General features: G+C 58.3%; 3 protein-coding genes across 7 annotated transcripts; 2 read left to right on the top strand and 1 right to left on the bottom strand.

The window, feature by feature from the left end:
• Positions 1–2,683: 2,683 nt before the first annotated feature.
• PGP (phosphoglycolate phosphatase) lies at positions 2,684–5,604 on the top strand. The gene is made up of 2 exons (XM_012743592.3): positions 2,684–3,399; positions 3,500–5,604. Exons 1-2 carry the CDS (start codon positions 2,760–2,762, stop codon positions 3,823–3,825), a joined length of 966 nt encoding a protein of 321 aa, XP_012599046.2. The 5' UTR covers positions 2,684–2,759; the 3' UTR covers positions 3,826–5,604.
• BRICD5 (BRICHOS domain containing 5) lies at positions 5,352–7,957 on the top strand. Its single transcript, XM_075995536.1, has 6 exons — positions 5,352–5,414; positions 6,451–6,837; positions 7,010–7,165; positions 7,237–7,338; positions 7,585–7,738; positions 7,834–7,957. Exons 1-6 carry the CDS (start codon positions 5,352–5,354, stop codon positions 7,926–7,928), a joined length of 957 nt encoding a protein of 318 aa, XP_075851651.1. The 3' UTR covers positions 7,929–7,957.
• Positions 7,893–11,935, bottom strand: MLST8 (MTOR associated protein MLST8). 5 transcript variants are annotated; one of them, XM_075994979.1, is made up of 9 exons: positions 11,796–11,928; positions 11,115–11,319; positions 10,915–10,966; positions 10,667–10,829; positions 10,199–10,274; positions 9,927–10,118; positions 8,973–9,097; positions 8,676–8,839; positions 7,893–8,554 (listed from the first exon to the last, which is right to left on the bottom strand). In XM_075994979.1, exons 2-9 carry the CDS (start codon positions 11,241–11,243, stop codon positions 8,436–8,438), a joined length of 1,020 nt encoding a protein of 339 aa, XP_075851094.1. In that variant the 5' UTR covers positions 11,244–11,319; positions 11,796–11,928; the 3' UTR covers positions 7,893–8,435. The 5 variants fall into 5 exon arrangements, with proteins under 5 accessions (XP_075851094.1, XP_075851095.1, XP_012599044.1 ...); XM_075994980.1 differs by having other exon boundaries at positions 10,915–10,963; XM_012743590.3 differs by having other exon boundaries at positions 9,966–10,118; positions 11,796–11,925.
• Between the last annotated feature and the right edge of the window lie 6,135 nt (positions 11,936–18,070).

Raw genomic sequence — 18,070 nt, 5'->3', positions numbered from 1 at the left:
CGCAGGTATTCAGTTATAGCAACAGAAAACGGATGAAGACTGGGGTGGGGGAAAGATTCTGAAGGCAGAGGATGGGCCTGGGTGTGGATGGACATGAGGATAGGCTGGGCCAGGGTAGACCTGCCGGATGTAGGGTCAGGGCCAGGCCAGGGCTTCTGCTTAGTTATTCCCTGGGGGTCAGAAAAAGGCATCCTGCCAGGTGAGTTCTGGGCCATACCTTGGACAGGGCAGTGGAAGGCAGAGTGGCCAGGAGCAGGCAGAAGGACCGGAGTCTCCCTTCTCCCAGATGGTCCCCTCTCCTACCCTGCACTCAGCCTGGGCTCTAGCTGAACCATGTGTTGACTTTCCGTGGCTATACCTAGACAGGAACTCTAAAATCTTTTACAATATCAGCTCAATCTCCATTGGTTGGATGTACTGTGTTTAGCCAATCCCATGTGGAACATTTAGGCTGAATCCTTTTTTTTTTTTTTACCACTTGAGTGCTTTTTCAATGACCCTCATTTTTGCTCATTAGAAGCAATAACATCTTTGTACACAGATTAAATGGCTACTTGTATTTTCTAACAGAATGTAAATCCATGCAACACTATTAAGATACTGTCTGTCCTTGTACCACTTAAAACCATCCCCCGTTCCGCAGATGGCACGAATTCCTCACTTGGGGAGATACTAGTGCCATCCAGTCACAGGTGTGTAATGAGTGCCTCCTGTGTGTCAGGAACACATTGTGACAGGTTCCTTTCCCTTCCAGATGAAGGGCCACCTCATCCTGTTCCCACCGATGGTCAGACCTCCCCCATAAATGGCACTGTCCCTTCCAGTCTCCTCGATGACCTTGTCCACAATCATCCTTGCTGTTACTCCTGCCCATCCCACCTCTCCCACTATGCCAGCTCAGTCCCTACTACTCTACCACGCAGCACACTCAGAGGATGTAAAACCAACCAGATGCAGCATAGCTCAGCTTCAGGGTTGACAGAGTTTAATCCCAACTCAGCATTGTCAAGTTGGTGACTCTCTCCTGCTCAGTTTCCTCATCTATAAGTGGGGATACTAATAATCCCTGCCTCTCAGGGCTATCCTGCGGTTCTGATGCGCTAACGCACGTGAGGAGCAGTGCTTGGTGTCCGGATGCTTCCTGAGTACCCAGGAAACCAAGGCAATTGGACAAGTATTGCAGGAGCTGAGTCACCGCCCGACCTCATCAGGGTTTCCTACTCTGGTCGTTTTATCTAATCAACTGGATGGCAAAGGCAGGGTTTGTGATTCTTGTCAAATCCAGTTCTTCCCAGGGTCAGCCTGACCACCAAACCCAAGCATGAAGACTCAGGGAAGAAGGTCCTCTCCTCCTGGGCAGTGGGTGCTCCGGGCAGTAACACTCAGTAGGCCCTGCCCTTGTAGGCTATGGTCCCTGTCCTCCAGGGGTTTCCAGGCCAGCAGAGACCAAAAGAAATGAGAACTTTCTGGGGTGTTGGAAATATTTCATATCTTGATCTGGGTTATGTTTACACAGGGCTATATACATATATCCACATGTAAAAACTCCATCCGGCTCCACACTTAAGACTTATGCCCTTCACTATGTGTTATGCCTCAATAAAAGTTAATACCTGGCCAGGCGTGGTGGCTCACACCTGTAATCCTAGCACTCTGGGAGGCCGAGGCGGATGGATTGCTTGAGGTCAGGAGTTCGAAAGCAGCCTGCGCGAGACCCCCCCTACTAAAAATTAACTGATCAACTAAAAATATATATAGAAAAAATTAGCCGGGCATGGTGGCCCGTGCCTGTAGTCCCAGCTACTTGAGAGGCTGAGGCAACAGGATCGCTTGAGCCCAGGAGTTTGAGGCTGCTGTGAGCTAGGCTCATACCATGGCACTCACTCTAGCCTGGGCAACAAAGCCAGACTCTGTCACATACACACACACACACACACACACACACACACACACAATACCTAATAATCGACGATGACTCCAGGGACCCACTGAGTGCTACATGATAGGCAGTGTCCCTTTAGACCCTAATGCCACCGCCTGGTAATTACCGGCCCACGTGACAGGGAGAGCCTTACTGGAAGGGGCTGGAGGCGAGACCGCGCGGCCCGCTGGCTCCAGAACTGGAGGGCAAACCGCCCCCGCGCCGACGTCGGGCCCGACCGTGCTCTGGACGCAGGCACCGGCCCGGGCGCGGCCCAGCCGAGGTGCGGAAGTGACTCCGGTCGCCCCCCCTCGCCCCTCGGCCCCTCCCGCGCTCCTGCGGAGAGCCCCGCCTGTGAGAGGAGCCAGCCAATCAGCAGCCGGCCCGGCCCAGGGTCACTTAAACAAGGGCCTCCGTCACCTAAGCTGACCACTCGCCTCCAATGGGCGCCCTGCCCTGCCGCCTCAGAGAAGCCGCGACCTTACGTCCCGCGCCGGCTCCCCGGCGCCCTGCAGCGTTTCCGCAGTGGGCGCTCCACTCCGAATGCCGGTTGGCGCCCCACCAACCAATCGCCGGTGCGCCCCGAGCCCGGCAGCCAATGCCCGCCCGCCTCGCCGCGCCGGGCTGCGACGGTTGGCGCTGAGTTCCAGCGGCCCGCGGGAGGCGGGGGCGGATTGGCGCAAGCAGCGGCCAATGGGAGGCGCGCGCGAGGCGCGGGGCCAATGAGCGCGCCGGGGGCGGGGCGGGCGCCGCGGCGGGCGGCTGTGAGGAGCGGCCGGTGGCGGCGGCGGCGGCGGCGGCGGCGGCGGCCGGTGGCGGCGGCGGGCGGCTGGCGGCCATGGCGGAGGCGGAGGCCGGCGGCGACGACGCCCGCTGCGTGCGGCTGAGCGCCGAGCGGGCCCAGGCGCTGCTGGCCGACGTGGACACGCTGCTGTTCGACTGCGACGGCGTGCTGTGGCGCGGCGAGACGGCCGTGCCCGGCGCGCCCGAGGTCCTGAGGGCGCTGCGGGCCCGCGGCAAGCGCCTCGGCTTCATCACCAACAACAGCAGCAAGACCCGCGAGGCCTACGCCGAGAAGCTGCGGCGCCTGGGCTTCGGCGGCCCGGCGGGGCCCGGCGCCGGCCTCGAGGTCTTCGGCACGGCCTACTGCACGGCGCTCTACCTGCGCCAGCGCCTGGCCGGCGCGCCGGCGCCCAAGGCCTACGTGCTGGGCAGCCCGGCCCTGGCCGCCGAGCTGGAGGCCGTGGGCGTCGCCAGCGTGGGCGTGGGGCCCGAGCCGCTGCAGGGCGACGGCCCGGGCGACTGGCTGCACGCGCCGCTGGAGCCCGACGTGCGCGCGGTGGTGGTGGGCTTCGACCCGCACTTCAGCTACATGAAGCTCACGAAGGCGCTGCGCTACCTGCAGCAGCCCGGCTGCCTGCTCGTGGGCACCAACATGGACAACCGGCTCCCGCTCGAGAATGGCCACTTCATCGCGGGTCCGTGCGCCCCGGGGGCGGGCGGCTGGGGGCCGGACGTCGGGCGCCCTACCCCGCTCTGACCCCGGTCGCTCTCTCCCCCTGCCTCTCTGCCCCGCAGGTACGGGCTGTCTGGTCCGAGCCGTGGAGATGGCGGCCCAGCGCCAGGCGGATATCATAGGGAAGCCCAGCCGCTTCATCTTCGACTGCGTGTCCCAGGAGTACGGGATCAACCCGGAGCGCACCGTCATGGTGGGAGACCGCCTAGACACAGACATCCTCCTGGGCGTCAGCTGTGGCCTGAAGACCATCCTGACCCTCACTGGAGTCTCCACTCTAGGGGATGTGAAGACTAATCAGGAAAGTGACTGCATGTCTAAGAAGAAAATGGTCCCTGACTTCTATGTTGACAGCGTAGCCGACCTTTTGCCCGCCCTTCAAGGTTAAAGATTCAGTGTCTTTAATCTCCAGAATAAAAAAAAAAAAAATTGAAAATCAGTTACCCAAATTTATAGGTGGGGCTTGAGCATCTGCTCAGCTAGGTGGCTTCACAGAGTGTAATTGGAGTTAAGCGAAGGGATTGGTTGTTAACCTTGCAAGTAAACGTTTTGGGGGCGATTTTGTTTACAGATGCTTATATTTTAAGATGCACTTTTAAGCTTGGAGGGCATTGAGGGGGCAGGTTCTGGGCCTCGGGTGTCCTTGGCAAGGGCAGCCTCAGCGTCTGCCCAGGAGTCAGGTCACCTGGGGACCTGCTAACAGGACTGAGACGGGTCTAGAATGGTTTGTCGTTTATTTTGCTGGAAAATTCATTCAGGGATCAACTGCTCTGAAGGGCAGAGAGGAGGGGCTGATATTGTGACTGTGGTGAGAAGCTTGCAGAGATGGAACCAAGGCCCCATCAGTGTGACTGTCCAGTGGCAGAGCCTTCTGCATCCCCACTCCTCACTGCAGGGTGGGAGTGGAGGAGGGGGCTGCGCCAGGTGGTGTCTTCCTGCCCTTGGGGTGTGGGCTTCAGGGTGCTGCATTTGCCACCTTCCCCCTCCCCGCCGTCTTTGAAAACCACTCTGATGTCACACTTGAGTGTCTGTTCCGTTTTAGATACCCAGGGCTGCTGCTGCTCATGCAGAGTTGCCCAGTTCTGTAAACTCAGACAGCTAAACCTCACTGCTCTCACGTTTAAACCCAGGTGACTTGCACTGAGTGTGGTGTTGGCTGAGTGGCCAAGAAGGTATGGCTGCCTTCACTGAACTCTGGGCTGCTGTGCAGGGAGCTCCAAGCAGTGTTGGTACCAAAAATTACTTTTTTAACTTTTGAACAACTTTGTCAAGTGGTGGAATTGAATTTTAAGTGTGTTGATTAATAGCTGTGCTCTGTCTCATAGGGAAAATCCCACTGAAGAAGCCTCCGTGGCCTGCAGCCAGCAACAGGGCTAAAAGCACTTGTTGGCCGAGGAATGCCTGTTGCCCAGGGCTCTGGGTGGGGGAGGAATGAGATGTCCCAAGAACAGGAAGTCCTTTTATGAACCAGTCTCTTCCTGTCCTCACATACCCTGGGTTGGGTCAGGGCAAGGATTAGATGCTGGAGATTAGATGCCCAGTGGCCCATGGAGCCACCCATCTTGGCCCTGAATTCCCTTGTAGGTGGCCAGCAGGAGTACTGGCTGGGTCCACCAGCTAGCCCACGGTTCTTGGCAGGGGCTTTGCCCCTTTCTGCCTGTTCCTTGAGTCCGCAGACTTTTAACAGGCCTGACAGGCAGAGTCAGCAGCACTTGCAGGGCAGAGCCTGGGAAGCTGTTCCTTTTGGCTGACTCCTTCCTGGCGCCTTGCCCTGCACCCAGTGGCTTCTCCCAGCCCCACGGTCACAGCACTCCTTCAGTTGTTCACGGAGCGTTCTCAGAGCAATAAAGGTGTCATGAGCCTTCAGTTCCTCCCAGGCCTGGGCCCCAAAGTTTGGATGTGCCACAGGGCCACATGAGGGCAGCTGCGCCTGTGAGGTTGGTGGTGCTGACGTTGGCTCTGCGAGGTCGGCTCAAGGTAGGTCTGGATATTGAGCAGGCCTGTCAGGGCGTTGTCACCCACACCAGGAGCACGTGGCAGGTGCGGCAGTCAGTGACACTTCCCTCTTCAGCCCACCACCCAAGAGCCTGTGTGTGCCCTGTCGCCGGCCCACAAGGGCCATTGCACTGTGTGACCCTGAATGCATATTAAACTCTTAAACCCACAACGACTCAGGCATTCCTTGCTCTTGTCTTGCACTAGCCCTGCACTGAGGTGGCAGCTGTCTAGCCGCAGGTGGGAGCAGGGAGGGATGAAAGTGGAAGGCTGGACTGGGATTCCAGTTCCAGAGTTGGAATGCCATCCACCCCATTTCAGACCCATTACAGAGGAACAGGTCCTGAAGAATCAGGAAAAGCAAGATATAAAGGGAAAGTGGAGGAGAGAGGGCCACGGGGGAAGCTGGTGGAGGCATGTGTGCCTGTGTTGGGCCGCCATGCAGCAGCTGGATGGCTGGAGGCGCAGGGCAGTGAGCGAAGTTGAGTTAGAAACCGCCCTGGGCGGGACACCAAGGCTGTCCTAACGGTCCAGCCTCCAAGAGCCTGCTGTGGCACTCGCTCTGCATGGTGCCTGTCTTGTGTTGGTTGGGGCAGAGGAGTGGCCAGGGGTGCATAGGCCCACACCGCTCATTCACTGAACAGGCATTTATTGACAGCTCTCTGTGTGCCAGGGCCTGTGTCCAGCCCTGGTAGTCTAGAGGTAACCCAGGAGACTTAGACACCTCTTCAAGAAAATTATCAGCTGCCCTGCCCAGGCCTGGGCTGCCCTCCAGTCAGCAGGCTGGACTTACTTTCCACGTGGCTGTGCCCTACACCCTCTCAAACCCCGTACTCCGCAGTCTGCACAGGCCAGGTGTCTGGAGAGCCAGGCCTGCTGACAGGCACCCCCAGGTAGGAGGAGGCGACTGTCCTGGCTCTGACCTGGACATCAGATCCGGAGCTGGGCAGGAGGCTGTGGGTCAGGAGGGGAGGGGTCCAGTTGTTTGGCTCATCAGAGGCGTCCTGAGGTTTCCTAGGCGAGGCTGCCGACAAGGGGCTGCAGACAATCGGCGCATTGTCAGCAGGGGCTGCAGCATGGAGCAGGAGAGCGGCTGCACGGAGAGCCCCGGGCCCGGGCCTGCGGGGGTGAGTGCCTCCCATGCTTCTGGGACAAGGACCCAGGGGATGCCCCAGGCAAGGCAGGGGACAGAAATGCCCACCCTACCTCCGCCCCTTCCTTCCCTGAGCAAGCCTGCTCCCTGGTATCTAACCCCAATGACCCACCTACCCCAACGTGCCCCCAGGTGAAGACCAAGCCCTGCCATGGAGGCTGGAGGGCCACTGGCCTGCTGCTGCTGTTGGCACTGGCCACTGCCGGGGCCGTGGCTGGGGGGCTCCTTGGCTTTGCTCAGGGCCCTCCTAAGGTGAGCCCCTCCTCGGGACCAGGGGAAGGGGCAGGGGAGGCCAGCACATCTCAGCTTTCCAGAGAGCCAGGGCTGGGAGCAGAGGGCCTGTTCAGGGGATGTTGGAAACCCCACAGCCCAGAACTGAGGGGTGTGGGGGGCTGCCCAGCTGAGCTCTAACTTCCACTCCCAGCCATTGCTGCAGATGCTGCGACTGACCCTCGAAAGCCCCCAGGTACCCCGGTCCAACCAAACCATCCTGGTGGACATAGCCCGCAACTCGGCAACCATTACAGTGACTCCACCTCAGAGCAACCGCAGCTGGGTGGTGCTGTTCGACGGGCAGAGCGTGAGTGGGCAGGGAGGGGTCACTGCCGCAGGTGTCTGGGGTGGCCCTACCTCACGCCCCTGCCTCCCCAGGGCTGCATCTGTTACCGGGCTGAGGAGCACCAGGCCTGCTTCCTCCGCCTGATGGAGGACCGGGATCGGGAGACCCTGCAGCTGCTGGTGAACACCTCGAAGGTGAGCAGCCCCCGCTGGGCTCAGCCCAGGGCCAGGGGCCAGACAAAGGGTCCTGTGTGCAGCCTGGGCCAGGGCAGGCTGGGGCTCTGGTTTCAGGGGAACAGAAAGCTCTATCTTCCCTTAGCTGGGGCTGTTGACAACAGCTGAGGGTGGGGCCATCAGGCTGGGGGCAGGGATGTAGGGGACCCACCAGCCAGAGGCAGGGGAGGTGTCCCCATCCGCAGCCCACCAGAGCCTTCTCTGCAGGCCCAAGGGTCCCGCAGCCCCAGCCAGGACACTCACTATACCCAGGAGCTGCTGGCCGTGCGAGGGAGCCATGAGGTGGACCCTGCCCAGGTGGGGGCTTTGGTGCAGCACCTCTGTGCAAAGACCCCCATCTACTGGGCTCGTCGAGCAGAGGGTGAGTGAGGGCAGCTGTGTGGGGAGGCTCCTCTGGACATCTGGGGGGTTAGGGGAGAAGCCTTTTCGGGAATTCATGCAGCCCCCTCCCCCTAGGGCCCCAGAGGCAGCGGTTGATCTATCTCTGCATCGACATCTGCTTCCCAAGCAACATCTGCGTGTCAGTCTGCTTTTATTACCTCCCAGACTAAGCCGCCTGGGCCAGCCCAGCCCGTCCCCAGTCTAGCGGGCCAGCTGGGTCACCAGCAGCATGGAGGACAGCTGCCGGCAGGGACTAATAAACCCTTACACCTGGCTGTGGTGGTGTTCTCTATGGCCTCTAGACCTGACATGGGTGGGGAGGGGAGGAGAGGGGAGAGCACTGGCTTGGGGGGGCACCAGACTCAAACCCCTCCACAGCTCCAGGCCCTGGGGGTCCAGACTTTCTGAAAGGAGTGCAGGCTGTCCCAGTCCAGTCTCAGGCCACCTCCTGGGCCCTGTCACAGCCAGATAAGCAACTGTGGGTTGAGAGAGCCCAGGGCGGAGCAGCCTGCAGGTTGGGCTGGCCCGGGGAGCCAGTCAGGTCTGGTTAGCCAGGGCTGGCAGAGGCTAGCCCGTGGGGTTTCACTCTGACCTGGTGCTGTGCAGGTATATCCAGCCAGTGCCACCTGCACCAGGCAGTGCCAGCTGTAGGCCGGCACAGTCCTGAAGGGCACAGGCTAGCCCAGCACGCTGTCGTTGAAGGCCAAGCAGACGACAGCCTTCTGGTGGCCTCCATACTCCCTCTTGATCTCTCCAGTCTCCACGCACCAGAGCCGGGCCAGGTTGTCCGAAGAGGCTGAAGGGAGGGCCAGGCAGCAGCTCAGGACGCCAGCCAGGCCAGGCCGCCTGAGGCAGAGGAGGAGCAGAGGCCTGAGCAGGGTGGGCAAGGGTGGAGGAGGTGGGAGGGCTGGGCTTACCAGTGACGATATACTGGGAGTCCCCCGAGAAGGCGCAGCCCCACATCCAGCCCCGGGATGACTCCCCAGGGTTACCGCTCCTGATGCTCAGCTCTGTCATCAGGGAGAAGTTGGACGTCCTCCAAATCTTGCACGTCTGGTCGGCCGAGCAGGTGGCAAGGAGCCTGGGGGCAAGTGTGGGGCATCGAGCAATAGCCTCCCACTCTGCACCCCCATGCCATGCACCAGGTAGGCCCCAACCCATCAAGCCCCCAGCCCCAGGCAGGACCCCGCCTAGGCCACCAGGCCCTGACGCACGTGGAGTCGGGGCTGAAGCGGCACTGCAGGGCGTAGCGTGTGTGGGCAGGGATCTTGGTCTTGGGGATAAGCTGAGTCACCTCGTCACCAATGCCCCCAGTCAGATTCCAGACATAGCAGTTTCCCTGTAGGGTAGGAGGCAGTCACAGAGAGCCTGGCTTTGCCCTGAGACTCAGGGAAGGATGCTTTGGGGGCTCCAAAACTGGGAGCCAACTGTGCTCAGGGGCACACAGGTGGGCACCTCTGGTCCTACCTGTAGGAGGCACCCAGGAGGCCTGGCCCCAGTCTAGGGCCACATCAGCCAGAAGAGTGCAGGAGGCCACACTTGGCCAAGGACTTGCATATGCCCTCCTGGAGGATGCCGCTGGCCAACAAGAACGTGAAGAAGGATGCGGCAAGGGCACCCGACAGAGGGACAGCACAGATGGAGGCTGGAGGGGGGAAGTCTGGGGACGTGGAGAGTAGTGATGCGCTACGATCCCAACAAAATTAACGGGAGAAGATGAGGCTAGAGAGGGGAGCAGGGCCCAAACCACAGCATCCCACAGCCATGGTCAGGAGCTGGGCATCTTGGGTCCCCCAGGAGAACCAGTCTAGCCAGTGCTGCTGAAGGACACTCTGGCGGCCAAGGGAAAATGGATCAGGGCCCAGGAGAGGTCAAAGAGGAGGAAGAGAAGCCACAGAGAGTATGTCTGCTGTCAGGGGGAGACAAGGATGACCTGGACCAGGAAAGGCAACAAGGAGAAAAGAAGGAAGTGGACAGACTCGAGAGAGATTCTGGAAACTGAAGTGACCGCCCCCTGCTATATGTGCTAAGGCAGGGAGCAGAGTAGCATCAGCAGTGACACCAGGCTCTTCGGTGACTGTGTGGGTGTTGGAGCCCAGAAGAGGGAAAGCAGGATTGTGGGGGGAGAGAGGGACCCAAGGGAATAAGCCCATCTGGAGGGGCCTTACAGGGCTGCGTGCTGACCTGCGCCCACCACAGGGACTCACGGTGCTATTGACCGCTGCCATGTAGCTGGCATCAGGGTCGATGTGAGCAGACGTGATGGAGACCTCAGGCTCAGGAATCAGCTGCTCGTTGTGGTCTGTTTTCAAGTCCCAGATGTGGATAGCTCCACTTTGGTCACCCACGATGAGCTCTGCCTAGGGTGCAGAGGAGGTGAGGCAGGCAGGACCCCTGTCCTCCAGAGGCCCAAGGAGCCGGCCTCGAAAGTACCCCTCACCTGGTTGGGGTGCAGGCACACACAGTTAATGGGCGCGTTCACCTGGAAGATCCGCTGACACTGCAGGTTCCGGGACCTGCAGGGTGGGGGTGGGGGCACACACCATCTGTAGCGGGTGCTGTTGGTGCCCCACCCAGATGACCTCTCTCTGGTGGATTATCCTTGTCCCGCTGCTGATAAGAAATGCCTTGTAGAAAGCACTGGGAGCTTCCACCCTCCCCTCCAGGGGCCAGCCTGAAGCCAGTGTCTAACTAAAGGGAAGGAACAGGCTGGCCCCTGGCCTGGAGGCAGGACTAGCTCTTTGAAGCAAGTCACTCTGTCCTGCTTTCCTCACTTCCTGCAATAAATCACCCACACTAAAGCTTCCTGTCTCAGCCTCTGCTTGGAGAGAACCTGACTAGACACAGTCTCCGGGCCTGGCCCACCCCACCGCCAGGCATCAGGCCCCTCCTGCCCAGCACTCCACACCTGAGGTCCCAGATCCTGGCCGTGCAGTCCTCCCCACCCGTGTACATCCAGCGGCCATCCTCGTGGAAGCCCACAGACGCAATATTCTTGTTGACACCGTCATAGCTGATGATGGGGTTGGGGTTATTGGAGTTGAGATCATACATGCGGATGTGCTGGTAACCTAGGGGGACAGGCTGAACTGAAGCTTGGCTCTGCCCAGGTCGGCCCACCAGAGGTTGGGGTCAGAGGTCAAGGGTCACGGGTACCTGCAGCAGCAATCATGCTGCGGTCTGGCGTGATCTCCAACGCATTCACCTGCTGGGTCTGTTAAGGAGGATGGCGGGGAAAACGAGGCCCTCAGGGCCTACGAGATCTGGCCTAAGCTGCTGCTGCACCCTTCCCACGCTGTCATCTCCACCCGGCGTCCTGCCAGCACCACCCTGCCCGCCCGCTGGGTGGAGGATACAGAGTCCTGGTGCTGCACGGTGCGGGTGCAGATCCCGCTGTGGGCCTGCCAGAACCGCACGGTGTGGTCATAGCCCGCAGTGGCCAAGATGACTGGGTCACTGCCCACCGTGCCCGGCGAGGTGTTCATGGTGTGGCTGTTAGGGAGACTGAGGCTGCAAAGGGCCCGCGATCGGACCGGCAGGGGTCACAGGTCAGAAGAGCGTCTGCAGAGGAGAGAGGCGACGCAGAGACACCTAGGTACTAAGTGGATTACAGATCCACTAGGTGCTGACAGATGGCTGCCATGTGCATTTAGAGACGGGAAAACAGCGCTGACAGGTTCGGGGACACGCGTGACAATCCGCCAGGGGCAGCTCCGGGCTCCAGCGCGCGCTCGGTTCCCCGCCCCCGCCCCGCGGCCGGCAGGGGGCAGTAGCGCACGGGCCCACTCTGCCGCAGGGGCGAGCCGCGCGTGCGCAGGGCGGCGGGCGGGCCGGGGCACGGCCGAGCGCTGCGGCTGCGCATGCGCAGCAAGACGGCGGCGGGCCCTGCTCGGGGGGCGATGTCTGGCCGGATCCCCGAGCTCCCCAGTGCTCTCCGCCGACCGCCCTGGTTTGGTTCTTCTGGCCAGCCTGCCCCGGCCGCGCTCTCCCCGCGGCCCAGCAGCTGCTTCCCGACCCTAACCCCGTGGCCTCCATACCTTACAGGCGGCTCCGCGCTGCGCCGTGGCCCAGGACGGCGAGGGGAGCCAGAGCGAGTCGATAGAAGCCGAGGTCGAGCGTAGAATTATCGATGGGCCTCTAGGGCGAGACCATGTGCGGACAGGGGTGGGTGGGACGAGACCAAGTTCTGGAACTGGGGCTCCTGAACCTGGAGGCTCCCGGGGGGTGGGCAGCGCCTTTGTCCCCAGCCTTCTCCCAAATCGGCACCACCCCCTCTGACACGGCTGCCCATTTTCCAGGCTTGGACCCCCAGGCGGAGTGGCGCGGTCCCCACACCCTACCACCCGCTAGGGTTGTCAGGTCAAGTACAGGACTGGAATTTCAGATAAGCAATAAATAATTTTTTTAGTGTGAGTATCTCCCAAACATTGCGTGGGACATACTCATACTAAAAAATAACTTGCTTATCTTGTCGTTTTATTAGCTGTATCTGGCACCCCAAGGCCAAGGTCTGTCTAGCCCCAGCCAGACCCTGGGGACACCCCACCCAGCCCAGGGACCCCTCAGAACCACAGACACTCATTACAGCCCCGCGCCCTTCCAAAAGTGGTCTTACCCCTGGGATGGACTCTCCCATGGTTTATTCCCACTGTGCTTATAAGCAGGCCTGCACCCCTCCTTTCCTCCCGCCACACCAAGTCCCTTGCCACCCATCCAGGCCCTGGGTCCCAGAAACCCTCCTTCCTACTTCCTTCCTCCAAGCCTTTAAACACCACAAAACAATCCCAAACTGTCTCTTTGGAAGAGCCATCTCACTGCCTTGCTAGCTCCCTTCCTCAACGCCCCCTCATTCCGCAACCCCTTGGATCTGCCTTTTACCCCCAGCTCTCCAGTGAAAACCCTTCAAGGTCACTGGCAATCTCACTTTGCTAAACCCAGTGGATACTTTTCCTCCCACATCTTGACAGTCTGTGCAGTGGTTGGCAGCGCCACGCCTTAAAATCTCCCATCTCCTACCCTCTTGCCTGGCACTGGATCTCTTTTCCTGCCAGCTCTCCAGAGACCTCTCTCTGCACCCCATGCTAGACCTGGGGGCTGGGAACCCCCCGCTCAATGGCTTCCAATAGCCTCCCTGCTCTGGGGCCTTTCTACCCTGTCTCCAGCTCAGGTGGTTTCCAGAACCTTCGCTTTTGAAGCACATCCAGCTCCATATCACTGTCCCTTGAATGCCCCACCAACACTACCACCTTCCACGGCCAAGACACGTCATCACTGACTGCTTCCCCTTCTGTGTGCTGCATCACCCCTTGTGTTACAGCTGGGCCAGATGTGGACGCACCCCTCCCTCACCCTTCCTTTCCCATCAGCCAGGATTCTACCTCTGGCCTACCTGCCTGCCTGTCCTTTTCTTTCCACCGCCCTGGCTCTGGCTCCCCCACCCCCCAAAACAGTCTCCTCACTTGTCCCATCCACTTACTTTTGCTCTCTCCAGGCTATCCTCTGAATTACAGAGTGGTCTTTTAGAAAAACCTACGTCTGGGCTGGGTGCAATGTCTCATGCCTATAATCTTAATACTTTGGGAGGCCAAGGTGGGAGGATCACTTCAGCCCAGGAGTTCAAGGTTGCAGTGAGCTGTGATCACTCCACCACACTCTAGCCCAGGCAATAGAACAAAAATCTAAGTCTGATCTTATCATCCCATTAGAAGCCTTCCAGGGTCTCCATCACCCTCTAGACTCCTGGGTCTGGCCCCTACTGGAGCTGTGGCTTCCTGTGTCTCTCCTCAGGTCATGTGTTCCAGCCAGGGGAGACACACCCTCCTCTTTGAGCCCTTGCCTGCGCCTGGGATACTTTTCTCTCTACTCCTTTCCCTGCCAAACTCTTGGCTTTAAGCACCTTTAATAGCTTTCTTTTTTTTTCTTTTGGCAGAGATGTCTTGCTTTGTTGCCCAGGCTGGTCTTGAACTCCTGGGCTCAAGCAAACCTCCCACTTCAGCCTCCCAAGTAGCTGGAACTACAAGTAATAGCATTTTGAGGGCTTATTCTGTGTGGGATTTTGTGCTTGGTGTTTTTGTTTTAATTGAGATGAAATTCACATAACATAAAATTAACCATTTAAAGTGAACAATTCAGTGGTGCTTAGTACACTCACAGTGTGTGCACCCACCACCTCTATCCGGTTCCAGAACATTTTCATTGACCCAAAAGGCACTCCCTGTCCTTCCTTCCCCGGCCCAGGCCCTGGCAACCACTAATCTGCTTTCTGTCTCTACAGATTTGCCTATTCTGGGCACTTTATATAAATTAAATCATACGATATATGGCCTTTTTCGACTGGCTTCTTTCACTCAGCGTAATGTTTTTGAGTGTTTCATTCCTTTTGTAGCTAAATAATATTTTCCCGTGCAGGCAAACCACATTTGATTCAACCATTTATCCTTCCATGGATATTTCTTTTTTTTCTTTTTCTTTTTTTTTTGAGACAGAGTCTTGCTTTGTTGCCCAGGCTAGAGTGAGTGCCGTGGCGTCAGCCTAGCTCACAGCAACCTCAAACTCCTGGGCTCAAGCAATCCTCCTGCCTCAGCCTCTCAAGTAGCTGGGACTACAGGCATGCGCCACCATGCCTGGCTAATTGTTTCTCTATATATTAGTTGGCCAATTAATTTCTTTCTATTTATAGTAGAGACGGGGGTCTCACTCTTGCTCAGGCTGGTTTTGAACTCCTGACATCGAGCAATCAGCCCACCTCGGCCTCCCAGAGTGCCAGGATTACAGGCGTGAGCCCCTGCGCCCGGCCTGGATATTTCTTTTTTTTTTTCCTTTTTGGCTATTGCCACTAATGCTGCTAAGAACACTCAGGTGCCAGCATCTGAGCGTGTGTTTTCATTTCTCTTGGGCATATACTAGGAGTGGAATTGCTGGATCACATGGCAACTCTGTGTTCAACTTTGGCAGGAACCGCCAAACTGGGAGGAGCCTTTTACCTACATTACTACGCATGGAGTCCTTACAACGACTCTGATGAGGAAGAACCGCCCTCATTTTGGAGGAAACAGAGGCTCAAAGATGTAGAACCATGTATCCAAGAGGACACGACTGGAAGACGGTAGGACCCAGGTTTCGCCCAGCTCTGGGCCAGGCCCCATCCCGTGGGCTCAACTCTCTCCTGATCTTTCCCCCTCTGGCTAGGGGGATTCCTCCTGGGCAGCCCTGCACCTCATATGTCCTCTTCATCTTCCTCTCGAAGTGAACAGGAGATCCCTGAGGCCGGCTCAACGCCTGGCCCAGAGGCAGCTTGGGGAATGGCAGATGGATGACACTCGGGCTTGCATGGCTGGGAGAGGAGCCCCAGGAACACCAGCCTTTGTAGCCTGGAGACCACTAAACCCGTGAGGGGACCTACGTGCAGGAGAGAAGGGTGGGCTGAGGCAGGCTTGGCCAGGTGTGTAGGCTCCCACCTGTCTCCAACACCCTGAGCTGCTTGCCTTTTCCGTGGGGCCTCTGGATGGAGGCTGAGGGCAGGGGAACAGCTCTTGGGAGGCTGCAGGTGTCCCAGGCCTCGGGGTGCTGATGCAATAGGCAAGGCCCCCATCCTCCTAAGTAGCTCCAGCATCTCTGCTGGGCGGGAGTGTGTGGTTTTTGATCCTCTGCAATGTACCAGGCACTAGCTAAGTGCTGTACAGAGGTGGCACCCACAGGAATGATAGAAACCATGGCAGCTAACGTATGATTCGTGCTTCCAGCACCCCATGGGGAGAGCACGTTATCATCCCCATTTTATACATAAAGGGCCAGGCACCAGGGCCTTGGGGGGTTAGGAGGGACACCCAAGAGCACCTGAGCAGCCACACAGCCGGTGGGCAGAGGAGGGGGCTGCAGCTGGCCAGCCGACGCCGTGCATCTGGGAAGGAGGCCAGCCCAGGCTGCAGTGGAGCTACCGCCAGCTCCACTCCAGGCTGAGCCTCAGCAATTCTGCTGGCTCAGCGGCACCCCCCACCCCCCACCCCCAGCCTGACTTCCTGGAGGGCTGCCCGAGTCCCACGCCTCTGCATCCTCATCCCCCAGCCAGAGTGGCTGCCTACTGGGCCGCTCTAGTCCCCAGGCTGGAGTGTCCTCCCCAGACAGATGCACATCTCTGTTTTCATGCGACTTTCCCATCAGCCCTGGGCTGCAGGCAGAGCTGCTGGCCCATTTAACAGATGAGGTAGTTGAGCGTTAGGAACTTGTCCAAGGTCACTGGTTGGCAGTATTGGATCTGAGGCTTCCTGACTTTTCCTGGGCGTTAGCCTAACCTAGAAGGGGAAGGTTCTGGCCTCCTCCTGCCACACTCCACCCCTCATGTAAGGAGCCTCAGGGGCCATGACCAGGAGCCCACCTGGAGCCCAGGTGCTTCTAGACCACACTCTGAGTACATGCCTGGGACCCCAGAATTCCCTGCCCAAAGGGCCCCAAGCCCACTCCCAGAATCTGTGCAGCCTTCTTCCTGGGTCTGTCCTCCTGAAGGTGAGCCACACAGTGCAGTGCCCACCCCTGGGTCTGAGGACTAAGGGCTGCCTGTTGTGGGGTGCAGATGGTGCTGGAGCTAGGCAGAGAACACGTGGGCAGCTGCAGGCAAGGATCAGTTTATTATCCAAAGGAATCCAAGAATTCTAAATTTGAACTTGGACTTTCAGGTCATGATAAAGTTACATTTGTCAAGGTAGAAGGATAGGACAGGTTTTATTTCACAGGTTATTGGCATGATTTACAACATTTAAGTATTCAGACTGGGTGCAGTGGTTCATGCCTGTAACACTAGCACTTTGGGAGGCACAGGCAGGAGGATTGGACTTTTGGAACCAGCCTGGGCAACATGGCAAGACCTCGTCTCTACACAAAAGAAAAACAACACCAGAATAATTAGCCAGGTGCGATGGTACACACCTGTTATCCCAGCTACTGGGGAGACTGAGGCAGGAGGTCGCTTGAACCCAGAAGTTGGGAGATTGCAGGGAGCTGTGATCCCACCAATGCGCTCCAGCCTGGATGACAGAGAGAAAAAAAAGACCCTGTCAAACATTCAGTGTGTGGGCCTCTGTATTCTTGCCCCAGGCCCTGTAAATGTTAGGCACAGGTCAGCACGGTTTACCTTGACAAGTCCAAAACATAAATAAGAGTAATGATGGTAGCTGTCTTCTTATTTTTATTTTTTTGTAGTTCCTCCGGTATGCTAGTCACATTGCCAGACTCTGTAGATACAAAGATGCCAAGCACCCAGGCAGAGAAACCTAAGAATATCACAGTATCTACAGCAGCCTTTTATCAAGCATGTACTAAGTCCTGCTGCAAAGTGCTTTAGGGACATCATCGCAAGGAATCCTCCAGGAATCTCATGCTTACCCTCATCTCCCTGTGGGGGCACAGACTCAGAAAGACAAAGTGGCCAGCTCATGGCCACAAAACTGATAAGAGGATGAACTGGGACAAGTCCAGAAGCCAACATGGGTTCAAAGTCCAGATTCATGACCTCGAGACTTTGGGACATCAGATGAGCCACTTAGCTTCTCTAAGCCTCAGTTTCTTCATCCTTAAAATGAGGACAGTAAGTCCAACCTCATCTATAAAGTGACCAGCACAGTGCCTGGCCTGAGCAGGTACCCAGGAATCAGTCACTGTAAGGGTTGTGAGGGCCCTTGCATTTTAGGAGCCCCCCCAGCTCTGCACATGCCAGAAAACCGGGGCTTGCTCCCTAACCTCATGGGAGACGCCACAAAGGGAATGGCCAGCTGCCCTTGTGATCCCGGGACCCCTGCTTCCCCTGCCCCACCTCCTCGACCTGCTTGATGGTTGTGCCACAGGAAGCAGGGGCAGGACACCCTTCATGTGTGCCACCCTCACCAAATTCTCCCTGCAGCCTTGTCCAGTGGGGGTGGTGACCTGCCCCTCTCTGCGAATGAGGAAACAGAGCCTGGGCCAGGACTCAGACCCCAACTGGTCTGTCTCTAGAATGCTACAGGCCTGGAGTGGCCCAGGCCTGCAGGCAGGAGGTCAGAGGGTGACACTTCTGTCGGGGGTGGGGTAGGGTCAGCATCTGTCAGCCAGGACTGTCCTTCCTGGGGCCCCAGAACCCGCCGCTGGAGGCTGGAGAGAACGCAGGGTGGGCGCTAGCTTGGGGGGTGGTGCGGGGTAGGGGAGCTGAGGCCCCTCTGCTGTGGATGTGGGACCTGCCCCTGGGCTGGGTCCAGACTGAGGCTGGGGGAAGCTGTCCCCGCATTATTTGTGGAGAGGAGCCAGCCGCTGCAGGGAAAGAGGTGAAGCTGGGGGCAGGGAGAGC

Source organism: Microcebus murinus, chromosome 19 (genome assembly GCF_040939455.1).
Source record: "Microcebus murinus isolate Inina chromosome 19, M.murinus_Inina_mat1.0, whole genome shotgun sequence".
NCBI lineage: Eukaryota > Metazoa > Chordata > Mammalia > Primates > Cheirogaleidae > Microcebus > Microcebus murinus.
The sequence above is the reverse complement of the archived record's forward strand: the minus strand, read 5'-3'. Positions and strand labels throughout refer to the sequence as shown.